Genomic DNA, 13,081 nt, shown 5'->3' on the forward strand with positions numbered 1-13,081 from the left:
CAGGCGTGGGATATATTCTCCTGGTGTGCCTGTTTGCTTAAAGCACAGTATTGGGGTGGGAGTCACCCAATTTTCCAGGTGTTGTGTGTCTCAGTTCCCCTGGCTAGGAAAAGGGATTCCCTTCCCCCTTGCGCTTCCCAGGTGAGGCGATGCCTTGCCCTGCTTCAGCTCTTGCTGGTCGGGCTGCAGCAGCTGACCAGCACCGATTATCCAGCACTCCCTAGTGAGATGACCCCAGTACCTCAGTTGAAAATGCAGAAATCACCAGTCTTCTGTGTTGCTCGCGCTGAGAGTTGGAGACTGGAGCTGTTCCTATTCGGCCATCTTACTCTGCCCACCCCCCCCACATTATGTAATCATTTATGGGAGTATACACTAAATGTGGGAGGTGTAATTTTAAAAGTGTCCCAAAGTTGCCTGTGGGTGGGAGTTGTTAAATATTCAAATTATCAGGGCTTTCCCCTAGAAATTCTGATTCAGTAGTTCAAAATTAGGTCCTAGGAGTCTGTTTTTTAAAAAGAGCTCCAAGTGTTTCTTACTTTCAGCCAACTTTAGGAAGTTGGAAATACATCTTGACTTAGTCCTAAGTCCAGTTCTATGTCCCATAGCACTGACTGATGCCTCACCTATCATTAGACAACTAGAAAGATGGATTGTTCCATGGCTGAGCAGCAGAACTAAGCTCACCAATGACTCAGGGACTAGTGTCCAACTTACCTTATTTCTTTTGCTTTGATTGGACCAAAAGATAGCTTACAGTCGTTGAATTTTTGGGGCAGTAACCTGTATGTCTAGAGTAATTTGGGAGCTTGCTACCTTGCTTACCTTGGGAGGTTTCAGTTGATCTTTGTTTTTACCCATGAAGCTGTTGCGAAGAATCATTACAATGTTCTATGTATGTTAAATTCATACCTTTATATTTACCACATATTTAATGAATGCTTTAACATGCTGACATGTGGAAATGCAGTAATTAATTTCATGCCAAGGAAATTAAATGCCCTAAAGTATTTATTTAAACTGTTAAAATACTAGAAGAAATAATAGCTAATGTCTTTTGAGCGCTTCCGAGGTGCTAGGCATTGTTCCAAGCACTCTCCGTATACCATTACTTCACCCTCACAACAATCCTATGAAGTAGGTGTTTTAGTATCCATTTGACAGAGGAATTGACTGATAGAGCAGAGAGGTTAAGTAACTTGCCCATTGTTTGTAGGATTTTTGTTTGCTTGATTGCTTAATTTGGGACCAACCTTAAATACCTTTTAGAAGATACTTATTTTCATAACGTTTGACTATTTACAAGTGATGTTTTTACTTGACTGAATGATTCTTTATTTTAAAGCTTGATTTCTTCTACTACTTTATTCTCTCATAAAACAAGTAAAACCTCTTGTCTATTTTAACCAGGAATGCAATGTGGCATATATAAATCACTATATAATCTCAGCAAATTATGAAAGAATATGAGAGTTTAATAAAAGCAAAGTGTTTGTAGCCACTTTGAATATGTAGCCTTGATTCGTCTAATAAGTAACATTTGTCAAGATATGTTTTTTAAATTCTGAAGCTTTACTTTATAACTGCTACTAATATCTGAGAGATTTTAATATCTGAGAGATTTTGTGAGCACAGAATTCTGGCAGTTGCTTGTGTTTTGATTAATGTACAATACTCACTTTTTTTTTTTAACATTGCCAGTTTCTACATCTAGTTTTTTTCTTAACACTTTAAGCTCTATTTATGCATTTTTGAAAATAATACTTTTACTAGATATTCAGTTAATCTTTTTAAATTGTCAAATTCGATTCTCTGAACCATTTTAAAAAACAATACCTTGGCCGGACACGGTGGCTCATGCCTGTAATCCCAGCACTCTGGGAGGCCGAGGTGGGCGGATCACGAGGGCAAGAGATCGAGACTATCCTGGCTAACATGGTGAAACCCTGTCTCTACTAAAAATACAAATAATAGCTGGGCATGGTGACACGAGCCTGTAGTCCCAGCTACTTGGGAGGCTGAGGCAGGAGTATCACTTGAACCCAGGAGGCAGAGGTTGCAGTGAGCCAAGATCATGCCACTGCACTCCAGCCTGGGCAACAAAGAGAGACTCCATCTCAAAAAAAAAAAAAAAAAATATTTAACAAAGTATGTAATTAATCAGAAAGCATAATCAAACTAAACAAAGCTTATAAATCTAAATCTAATAAATGAGATTTATAAATTCAGTAAACTAAGATTCATTGCTTACAGACTTGTTACAAATTTCATATTACAAGTCCAAGCAGATTCTCTGAAAAAAACATTTCAAATACCTTTTTTTTAAAAACCCAGAAAATGTGTGGACAAATTCACAGCTATTGCCCAACTTAACAATACATCTTTATTTTAAATCTAAAGCAGAGGTTGGATTTACTTATTTATAGATTTATTTCTTTAACCTGTCATTTTTTTAATCCCAGAACTGCAAATCTAACTATCCAACAAAGGGAAATAGAATCTCCATCTTCCAGCCTTCTACCACGACTTAGATTATATATTTGGGATCAGGACGGGAGACCTTTTGTCTACCTGCCAGCCAGAGAGAGACTGTACATTTAGCAGGCACCCCACACCCCTTGCCGTACCACTTTTTTTCTTGTCAGGCTCTTGCCTGCCATTGTTAAGAGGAACTTTATGAACCTTTATATAAATTTAACTGAACATTTTTCATTTTTTTGCAACCTGGTTCTTTTCCTAGAAATGATGTGTCCCTTAGGTTACACGTCATCCCTGTTTGGGATTTTCTAAGTCCAATTATACAGATACTGCTGTATAACCTTTGGCATTAAAGCCTATTTGTGTTCATGGGGTTTCGACACCCTACTTAGGTTACAGTAGTAACCCTTTCTCTTTTATAATTAATAGCTGCCTCACTGGCCATCAGTCATTTTACTGACAATGATGATCAAGTTTAGTTTTTAACCCCTTTAAATTCACAGAGCCAAAATGATTTTTCTCTCCTAGGAATGCCAGAATCACCTCCGCAGATATGGAAATGTGAATCTGGAACTGGTGACTCGAATCATTAGAGATGGTGGCCCATGGGAAGATCCAGTGTTGCAAGCTGTCCTTAAAGCTCAGCCAGCATCTCAGGAGATAGGTACTTCAGGAGATTCAAAATCAAACCAACATTTGTGAGAAGCAAATACACTTTCATTTACTAACTAGAGCAGTAATAGTGATTTTTCTTCATTTTATAATACTGAATAATGGGAGTGATGTATTTTCACATGAACAGTGTTTTTCTAACCTGGCCCAAAGTGACTTCTGACACCCGGATCGGTACATTTATTTCTCGAAATGGAAATTCTGAGTGGTAACACATCTACTAGATGTTACTTATTTACAGAGAGTGTATTTTTGTCACTTCAGTTATGTTTTAAAATCTGTTTAAGTAGGAACATCTTTTCTGTTTTTTAAGAAACAAAAAGTCTGCTTTTCATGAAAGCATATGGAATCTCCCTTCCCTTACACAGGAAACTTCATGAGGGCTGGAACTCTGAATTTTTGTCACTACTATTGCATATCCTGTAGCTAGCCCAGTGCTTGGTACAGAGTAGATGCTTAATATAAGTATTTGTGGATTGAATGAATGACCACGTGATGCATGTGTGAGTGAATAAGTGACTAACTGAATGAATAAATTTGAATTCCAAGTACTCTAGAGCAGTATTTCCCAAACTTCATGAATTAGAAGTTTTGTCTCATACCCTTACTACCTGCATATTTCTTTGATATTACCTCCTGTCCAATCTGATTTAACAGTGGTCCTTTGTAGGCCAAATTTTTCTTTCAAGGCAGGAGGCTTTGTCAACTGCTGTTAGTTAATTCTTTTTTAAAATGTTCCCCACATTATTCCTGAACCTCAGAACATTTTGAATCACTAAAACTGTAGAGTGTAAGCTCAGTAACAGTGAATAAGCACAAAAGTGTAGAAAACATTTAAAAATGTGGAGAGAGCCAATGGAGTTTAGTTATGAGACAGCCAATGGGAAAAAAACAAGACCTCCCAACCCTGGAACCAGTTAGACCTTGGTTTTGTGAAAAAGACATTTCATTCCACAGATTTTGTTAAGCAGGTTATTTCTGTTAGTCACAGGTTAAGGGGTTAGGGTGGATTGTGAATGCAGTTAAGTGGAGGAGGAGCTTTGAAGGGATGGGAGGTGGGACAAGACTAGGAGGATAGGGCTAAGGTATATGTGACAGTGTTATGAAGAACCCAAGGGGTAAAAAGGACACTGGTGTTTGAGGTGTGGATATTGGAAAGGGAGTTAAAAAAAAGAAAAAAAGAATGAAAAGGGAGAGAGTTGAAGCTGAGTTCCTCAGCTGAAGAAGTATGAAGAAGTATGGAGAGTCAAATACAGGAAAGGCAAGGGTGACAGACTGAAGAAAATTATGAGAAGACTGCATGTGCCCAGAGGGGAAGAAGCTAGACAAAGACAGAGCTTCAAGAGAAGTGAGGACAGGGGAGAAGAAAGTTTGAGCTTTTAAGGGATAGATTTAGGCTTCACTCGTAGAATCTAGAATAAACCTGTTGTTGGTTGATCTGAGGGCTGATGACCTTTTAGGCTGGGAATTACATTAAAATAATAAATACTCCTTTGATACCTATACTAGCATACCTCACACTTTGGGAAAAGCTGCTCTAGAGCCTCATTGATATGGATGACTTTTCTCTAGTTGGTGATGATTAGGGGAAAGACCAGAGTGAAGTTATCTTTGCATTAACTATACAAGTCAGTATCATACATTGTAAACAGAATTGCAAGACAAATTTTTAAGCCAAAATAAAACATTTGTAAGCACTTTAGAAGCTACTGATTAAATATAAGTAATTAAAATACTTCTGGATTCAAAATCATAAAAATATGGGTTCCAGTTCCTGCTCTGCCACTTAATTATTTGTCCTTGGGCAAGTCATTTGACCTCTCTGAGACTCAGTTTTGCAATCTATAAAGCTAGTATCATAATACCCATCATAAGGTTGTTGTTAGGTCTAAATAAAGTTATGTAGCTAATGGTGTTCATATATTTTAAAATTGTGTAAAGTATTAATTAGTAATTATCCTTAGTGGTACATAAATGTATATTAATAAGCAGTCCTATTTGGCACTACTTTTGGATTAATTTTATCTTTAAATAAAATATATTTTCTTGTGATTCAACTTTTCATTAATTCAGATTACATCTCTATAATTAATATGAACTAACATGGTTTTAATGTGACAGATTAGGATTTAGCCTTTTAATCTTAAAGAAAATATTGAGCAGTGAGAAGATAAAGTATGTAATCTTAGACTAAAAAGACATAGACCCATGTTACTTGGAACATATTTTAACATATTAATGAACTGAAAGAAGAAAATTTTTTTCTTTTAAAATTTTGTTTCTGTTATTTACTTTTTAGACTGAGAAGAAATCAACAAATATTTCTTGAGCACTGTTTTGGTGTCACTCTTATTTTCCTTTTTCCAACCATATAACTGAATATTCTTTTCACACATAAACTCCTACTAAGGAAAATGCTATTTAAGTAGTTATATCTAATTAGAAACCATATTTTAGTGGTAAAGTTTCAAAGAACAAAGTTTGAGAGAATCTTTTCTTGAGAGTAATAGAGTCTGTTTTCTTTTTAATATAGTGAACAAATATTTAAGTTCTGAAAATCCACTGTTCTTTGAACTACGTGCCAGATACCTAATTGCTTGTGAACGCATACCCGAAGCAATGGCTCTTATTAAATCTTGTATAAATCACCCAGAAATCAGTAAAGACTTATACTTCCATCAAGCACTCTTCACATGTCTGTTTATGTCACCTGTAGAAGATCAGCTATTCCGGGAGGTATTGTTTGAGACTATTTTTGCCTATTACCATTTTAACCCTGCCAAAAAAAAACAAAAAAAAAAAAAAAAAAAATAGTAGCCCACTGTTGTTGTTAAATTCCTTTTACAGTAATGCCAAAGATTTAAGGATTACATTATCTAGATGTGTTTTCTTTTGGCACCATAACTTAAGGTCATGTTGAATTAGTCAAAATCTGATATTAACAAATGATGAACTCAATAAAATATACTCATTAATAAGTATTATTCACATTGCACTTTTGATGTGATGGAGAAGAGGTCAAATAAAAGTCAACAAGCTCACAGCTTGCCAGGAGAAAAAAAAAAAAAAAAAAAAAAACCCAAGAAGCATTATGATCTTGCCTTTAAAATAAAGTACTAGAGGTAAAATGCTCATGTTTATTTTGTTTCTTAAGGTGAAGGAATTAATCTTTTCCTAATATGGATCATATGTACCTATAGGTTGTGGACATTAATGAGATTAAAAGTAGTCATTGTAAAATGTAGGTGCTGTACAGTGAAACTATGTAACCATGAAAATATTTCTGTACAAGTCATCATTGTCTTTGTAGAAGAAAACTAGAAATCTAAGTAATTTATTTTGAATGTTTAAACATTTATTGCAACTAGCTTCTTAGATACTTTTAATGATATGAACTGATTTCTCTTTTCCTCTTACAGCATTTATTGAAAACTGATTGTAAGAGTGGAATTGATATCATCTGTAATGCCGAAAAAGAAGGCAAAACTATGTTAGCCTTGCAACTCTGTGAATCCTTTCTTATTCCACAGCTCCAGAATGGGGATATGTACTGTATCTGGTAAGTGTTCGTAAATAAAGAAATTGAAATGGTAAGATGGGCAACAGAAAGAAAATTGCAGTTTGAACTTTGTTTTTTAAATTGTGTGAAAATGTCAAGCTACTTTAAAAAAAATTGATTGTGCAAGGAACAATAGTAGATTCTAAGAACTAGAGAATTTAAAAAGAAAATGATAATGTGCCACTAAACTGATAGTGTAAATGTTAAAGGGATGTGCTATAATGAAGCAATGGTTTGAAATTAAATTTTAATTTGGAGTCTGAGTTTTAAAACATTTAAAAGTTGCTAGAATATATGAAGCAGCAGGTTTACCTAGCAATCATGTAATTTAAAATGTAATATGAGTGTTTTTAGGTACCTAAAATAAAAACACTCTTCAGGGGCTATTAAGAATTTCTGTTTCCTCGACTCCAGTACACCCATATACACACATAAACACACAAAACTCTTACCACTTTGCTGTTTCATTATATTCTTAACAGAAAACTAGGTTTCATTTGCTAAACATAATACTCTGAAATGATCATGGGCTATAAACTTTTTTTAAATTCTCAAATACTTAAAACAATAGCTTGAAGGCATATAGCTGCAAATCATAATACTTCAATATTCTTGGTTAGTTTTTGTTTTTGTTTTTTGGAGACAGGGTTTCACTCTGTCACTCAGGCTAGAATACAGTGGTGTGATCAGAGCTCACTGCAGCCTCAACTTCCTGGGCTCAAGTGATTTTCCTGCCTCAGCCTCCTCAGTAGCTGGGACTACAGATGTGTGCGACCACGCCCAGATAATTTTTGTTTGTTTTGTAGAGACGGGGATTCACCATTTTGCCCAGGTTGGCTTCAGACTCCTTGGGCTCAAGTAAATCTGCCCTCCTCAGCCTCCCAAAGTGCTGGGATTACAGGCATGAGCCACCGTGCCTGGCCCTATTCTTGTTTTATAGATTAAAATCTTCAAACTCAGAGATAAGAGTCAAATAGCTAGTTAGTAGCAGACCTGGATCTGGAAACAGGTAAATTTGTTTTCTAGGGGTTACAATATACCTTTAGTTAGATTATGCCAATTTTTATTTAAAATTATACCATGTAAATTGGAATTTCAAATAGAGAAAGGGATTAGGAGGTAGTGGTAAGACAGACATACGCCCTTATATACAGTTATGCAGCACCTAATGATGGGGATATATTCTAAGTATTATGTCAATAGGCAATTTCCTTGTGTGAATATTGTAGAGGTACAAACCTAGATGGTACATCCTACTGCACATCTAGGCTGTATGACGTAGCCTACTGCTTCTAGGCTACAAACCTGTATGGCAGTGTTACTGTACTAAATGCTATAGGCAGTTATAACACAATGGTATTTGTCTATGCAAACATATCTGAATATAGAAAAAGTACAGTAAAAATGATGTTATAATCTTATGTGACCACTGTTGTATACGCATTCTGCTGTTCACTGAAATGTTACACTGCATATAACTGTAATTTTTGAAGTATTATCATTTTTTGATATGTGGTTATTTGGAAACTGAAAACAGTCATGACAGTTATAATAGATCTTTTCCTATGGGAATAGGAATGTTCTCTGCCCTGAGCTATATCACACTATTTAAACAGGGTAACTTTATTACTTTCATTGTAATATACTCATAAATAACTAGAAACAAGTGTACATACACACACACACAAAAAAAAGAAAAGAAAAATACATTTTATTTTCTTCTTCTATTGGTAACCCATTTCTACTGTTTAGGGAAGGACCTTAAAAACATTACAATGCCTGTCTTCCAGCTCCCGGCCACAGGCGCCTTCCAAGAATACAAGCCCAGTGTCTCCAGCCGCCCAACCAGAAAGGAGGCTCTAGCCTTCCTTTTGTCCCTTCCTTCTAAGTGGCGTGGGTTCTGACGGCCCAGCCTCTTATTTCTTCTACCTCTTTTCTATATTTCTGAATGTTAAAGTCCCTTTTCTTCCTTCTCAAAGTTAATTTTCACTGTAATTCGACGAGCAGGCTTCTTTTCAGCCTCCAAAGTCTGTGCTGTCCATTTCATCCTGGCCTTGCCTATGAGTCAGCTTGTCATTTGTCTTCCCTCGGTGTGAACAGAACCAGATCCACAGTTTTGCTGTATCCCAAGCCAATGGGGCAAGTTGCTAAACCCATTTCTCTTTCACAATCTTTAATAATAATAGTAGTAGCCGCAAATATTTGCTGAGTGCTTCCTATATTCTTTGCTTTATATATGCATATGTCATTTAACCCAGCAAGCTTATGGAGATAATACTGTGTTCAAGCCATTCCGCTAGTAATTAGTGAAGCCAAGATTCAAACTTAGGCAGTCTTCCAGCCTCTGCTATATTAAAGTTACTTAAAATAAATGGGCCAAGTTTGAAAAAAAAAAAAAAATCTGCATTGTAAGGGTAACTGACCTCATTATATAGGTTTTCCTCAGAAAGTAGATGACTTGATGGAATACTAGTAGTTAATAGGGTCTTGTATTAGTTACCTGAGAAATGTGCTGTGTTTTCCAACGCACACATTGAATAAAAGAAGACGTGTATAAGCTTCATTAAACCTGCTCTTTTGGTCTTCTAAAAGACTATCAATGGTTTTCAGGATTTTTTTCATTGTTGTTTTTTGTTTTCCTTCAGAATCCACTGTACAACTAACACCTAAGATCCCATGTTGTATATCCAGTCAAAATGGAGCTTCATAACACTATCCTAAGATTTCTGCTTTGCCTGCTTTAAAGCAAAACTCCATAGTGGTAGCCTTCTCTTGGCCAACTTACTAGGATATTGCAATGTACATATTACAGGCTTTCAGCATTTAGGGGAAGTATATGCCAGACATTTCACCTAGGTGTTTCAATTCTCTCTCTTAATTCTTTGGATAAAGATGCTGAATAGGAATAATCCCAACCTTTATGTATAAGAAAACTGTATATAAAAGAGGTAACAGTCATACAGCTAGTAAGAAATGGAGTTGGAATTTGTACTAGTTTGCAAGTGATAGCATCTGTGCCTAACTAGTATAGGACAATATTTAGGGTGCAGTACGGGCTACATGAAAGCTACATGGAAGGCCACAGGTGGTTCTCAAAGGTAACTGCTACCAGGGACACTGAGATTGATAATGTTTTTCAAAATCTGTTTATTTTCTGTCATTTGGCTTCAGTCTCTCTTGCTGCAGACCAGTAGGAACATCAGCAAACCCCAAGCTTAATAGTTTAGAGTTGAGAACATCCCAGAGATTCTGACTAGCCTGACTGGGATCACTTTCCCACCCCTGAATTAATATCTGAAGGGGAATGCAGAGGAGGGTCACACAGGAGACATGGCCACTGGCCTTCTACCTTTGTGTTTTAGGGCTTTTCCTAGAAAAGGGTGACTCACTGAACTGGGTGTGCCACTCCAGCTAGTGTATAATGCTGTATTGAGATTTAGGTCTCTTAATTCCATGTTCTTGCCACTGCATCCACTAAACAATGTGTCATTGTATATATTTACAATATATTAAGGGTTGGGGAAATAGGTAGGACCTAAAAAATATAAACAAGGAAGCATATGATAGGCGAGGGATCTTTTCTGAAATAGGTATCACTTTAGTTTGGGGTATTCATGAAGGCTTTCCTGAAGAGATACTTGATAAGGCCTTTGAAAGATAAGCTCATCTTAGGCATGAAGTACTTTCCAAGTACAGCAGTCAGTATAAACAAAAGTGAGAATAAATAAAGCAGTTTAGCTGAGAGTAAGGAGTTCCTAAGATTCAAATCCTGAAACTCCTAACTCTAAAACCCACATTCCTATTGCTGTTAACTTTATAGCATAAACACTAAATGAAATGTGATCAGGGAGGCTGAAAACATCAGGTTAGAAACCACTGTAGAAATACATGTGTAAAATTAAAGGGCCTAAAAGGGTAACATTGAGAAAGAGTGATACAGCTGAAAGAAAATGTATACTTGAAATGTAAAGACACTGCAAGATAAACAGGTTAGAACCAGACGAGGATAGAGGAATGTTTAGTGTCACTGACTATCTAGAAAAGATCATCAATTTTGCAGGAATATGATTAGTTCTGAGTGGGTTAAGGTGATGGAAAGCAATATAAATTGAAATACCCAGGCATGAAAACTGGAAAGCAGTAAAAGCTAGAGATGTGGTAGGAAGGTATGAAACCTCAAGAGAATTCTAAAAGAGTATGAGTGCAAAAAAAAGTGGGGATAGTGGACTGAAACTTAATAAATAGCTAGCATGAAATGGAAGTGGAATTTTGGTTTTACTTCTCGTATGTTGCTTGCTGTCATTTTCTGTTTTGTGTTTTCTGTATTGTCTAAGTAGACTATGTGCACCCTCATGGTGGTAATCAAGCCGTCCTTAGACTTAATGCCTGTATGTGCTGAGCTCAAAGTATATGTTCATCACTTTTAAAAAATATTTTCATTAATTATTTTAATACTTTTAGATTTTGATGCTTTGTACACTTTTATGAAATGTTTTGAAGAATTCTAATTTGCTAAAATGTGATATCGAAATATATCAGCTCTATCATATGATTTGCCTTTGTCTCAAAACCCACTGCTCTTAGGCTTGTGCATCAAATAACAGTGGCTGTATTTGAGAAAAGAATCTACATATGAAATAGTTCAAATGGTCCATAGCCTGTCTGTTTAAAAGTATGATATCTGAAACACACTATTTCAGAATCAATACTATAACATACTTACAGTTTTAATCTTCAGAACTTTTGATGTCTTAATAAATTGAAAATGAAAAGTATGAACCATTTCTTTATAAATAGTCTACAACATTGGTTTCCAAATTTACAAGTAAAATATTAATTAAAGGCCAGAATTTATTATTTTTAAGTAATATCAGTATTGGCAAATTAGTATTAGAATTTGTTTTGACCCAGTACTAGAGGCAGCTTAGGTATGCCAACATATTGTTGGAATTCATTCCTTACCATTGTACATTTGTGATTTCTGATATTTCTTCCTCTCCCAACTTCTTTTAGTTTCATATAGGTGGCAGAAGTAGCTTGGGGGTGAACGTAATACATATTTACACTCATATACATTCCAGCCAGGGCACTATAGAATCAGGGAAAGATAGCTAATGTCTGTATTTGAATAAACTGTATTTTTGATAATTCTCTTTTTTTCCTCATTTACAGGGAGTTGATTTTCATATGGAGTAAACTACAGCTTAAATCTAATCCTTCAAAACAAGTTTTTGTAGATCAATGCTACCAGCTTTTAAGAACGGCAACTAATGTGAGAGTCATATTTCCTTTCATGAAAATCATCAAAGATGAGGTAAATAGGGTATATTGATCCCTTAAATTTAAAATTCAGTGGCAGTTCACTGACACTTGAATCTCTTTTGATAAAATTTGATTTTAAAATTGAAGGAAAGGAGGATTTTAAGGCCTCATTTTCCATACGTTACATTCTCCTCTGTCCTAACTGCAGACTCTCAACATGGGAGGCTAATTTATTGTTACTTAAAATTTAACATGGAAGAAATTGCTTCCATTACAACCTTTTTTCTTATAATTAATTTGTTACTTTCAATATTATCCTAAATCCCATTTATAGAATCTTAACTAATTTGCAAACAAACTTGGTGTATCTATCGATAATACCAGTTCACTGTCACAGAGAAATTTAGTTCCAGTTTTAGGTCCAGTGTTTATGTGTAAAGGAACAATGAATTCTGAGGTGTTTCTGAAACTTAAGGACAAAGTTTTAAAATTGTTTATTTGAAGTAATTGTAAAAATGTATTACCTCTTTCTAAAAATAGTCCTGAATCAAGTTTTCTTGGGCCACTTGCAAGTGAGTACAATCCTACATGAGTCTTACGTAGACATGAAAGTGGATCCTGCAGATCTTTTAGCTTTTTCCCCCAAAATATCAATAGGACTTTGAATATAAAGATAAAGCCACTTTACATTTTAGGTAGCACCATTAAACTGAATCTCTATGTTGGTTACTTTTAAATATATAAGGAGGTGTCTATTAAATAATACATTTTAAATTTTTTATGTTTTTATGCATTTATTACATTCATTATCAACACTCATTAGATGTATGATCATGTAGTGATCATATTCTCATGGTAATTTTGCTAACTGCATTCATGGTATGCTTATTAAATAGTGAAATATCACTCAAATGCATTCTCAAAGTAAACCTCTCCTTCCAACAAAAGAAGAAAACTATGTTACAGAACATGTCTTAACATTTGATGTGCATTAGAATCACCTGTAAAACTTAATTTTAAAAAATAAAGATGTATCCATATTTTTGTACATGATTCTTATTTGTACCAAAAATTGATATATATTATTATAGAAAGTTTACAATGTAAGTG

At 35.2% G+C, this 13,081-nt stretch overlaps 1 protein-coding gene across 1 annotated transcript in view; it reads left to right on the plus strand.

Annotated features, from left to right (window-relative positions):
* The window catches only part of ZNF654 (zinc finger protein 654), a 91,607-nt gene that overhangs the window by 62,641 nt on the left and 15,885 nt on the right, over positions 1–13,081 (plus strand). Inside the window, exons 5-8 of the mRNA XM_017852019.1 lie at positions 3,007–3,142; positions 5,684–5,886; positions 6,570–6,709; positions 11,882–12,023. Of these exons, the coding sequence (XP_017707508.1) occupies positions 3,007–3,142; positions 5,684–5,886; positions 6,570–6,709; positions 11,882–12,023 (621 nt within the window). The remainder of the gene's footprint in view (positions 1–3,006; positions 3,143–5,683; positions 5,887–6,569; positions 6,710–11,881; positions 12,024–13,081) is intronic.

The sequence above is a fragment of the Rhinopithecus bieti genome, unplaced genomic scaffold, assembly GCF_001698545.2.
Source record: "Rhinopithecus bieti isolate Rb0 unplaced genomic scaffold, ASM169854v2 scaffold_2247, whole genome shotgun sequence".
Taxonomy (NCBI): domain Eukaryota; kingdom Metazoa; phylum Chordata; class Mammalia; order Primates; family Cercopithecidae; genus Rhinopithecus; species Rhinopithecus bieti.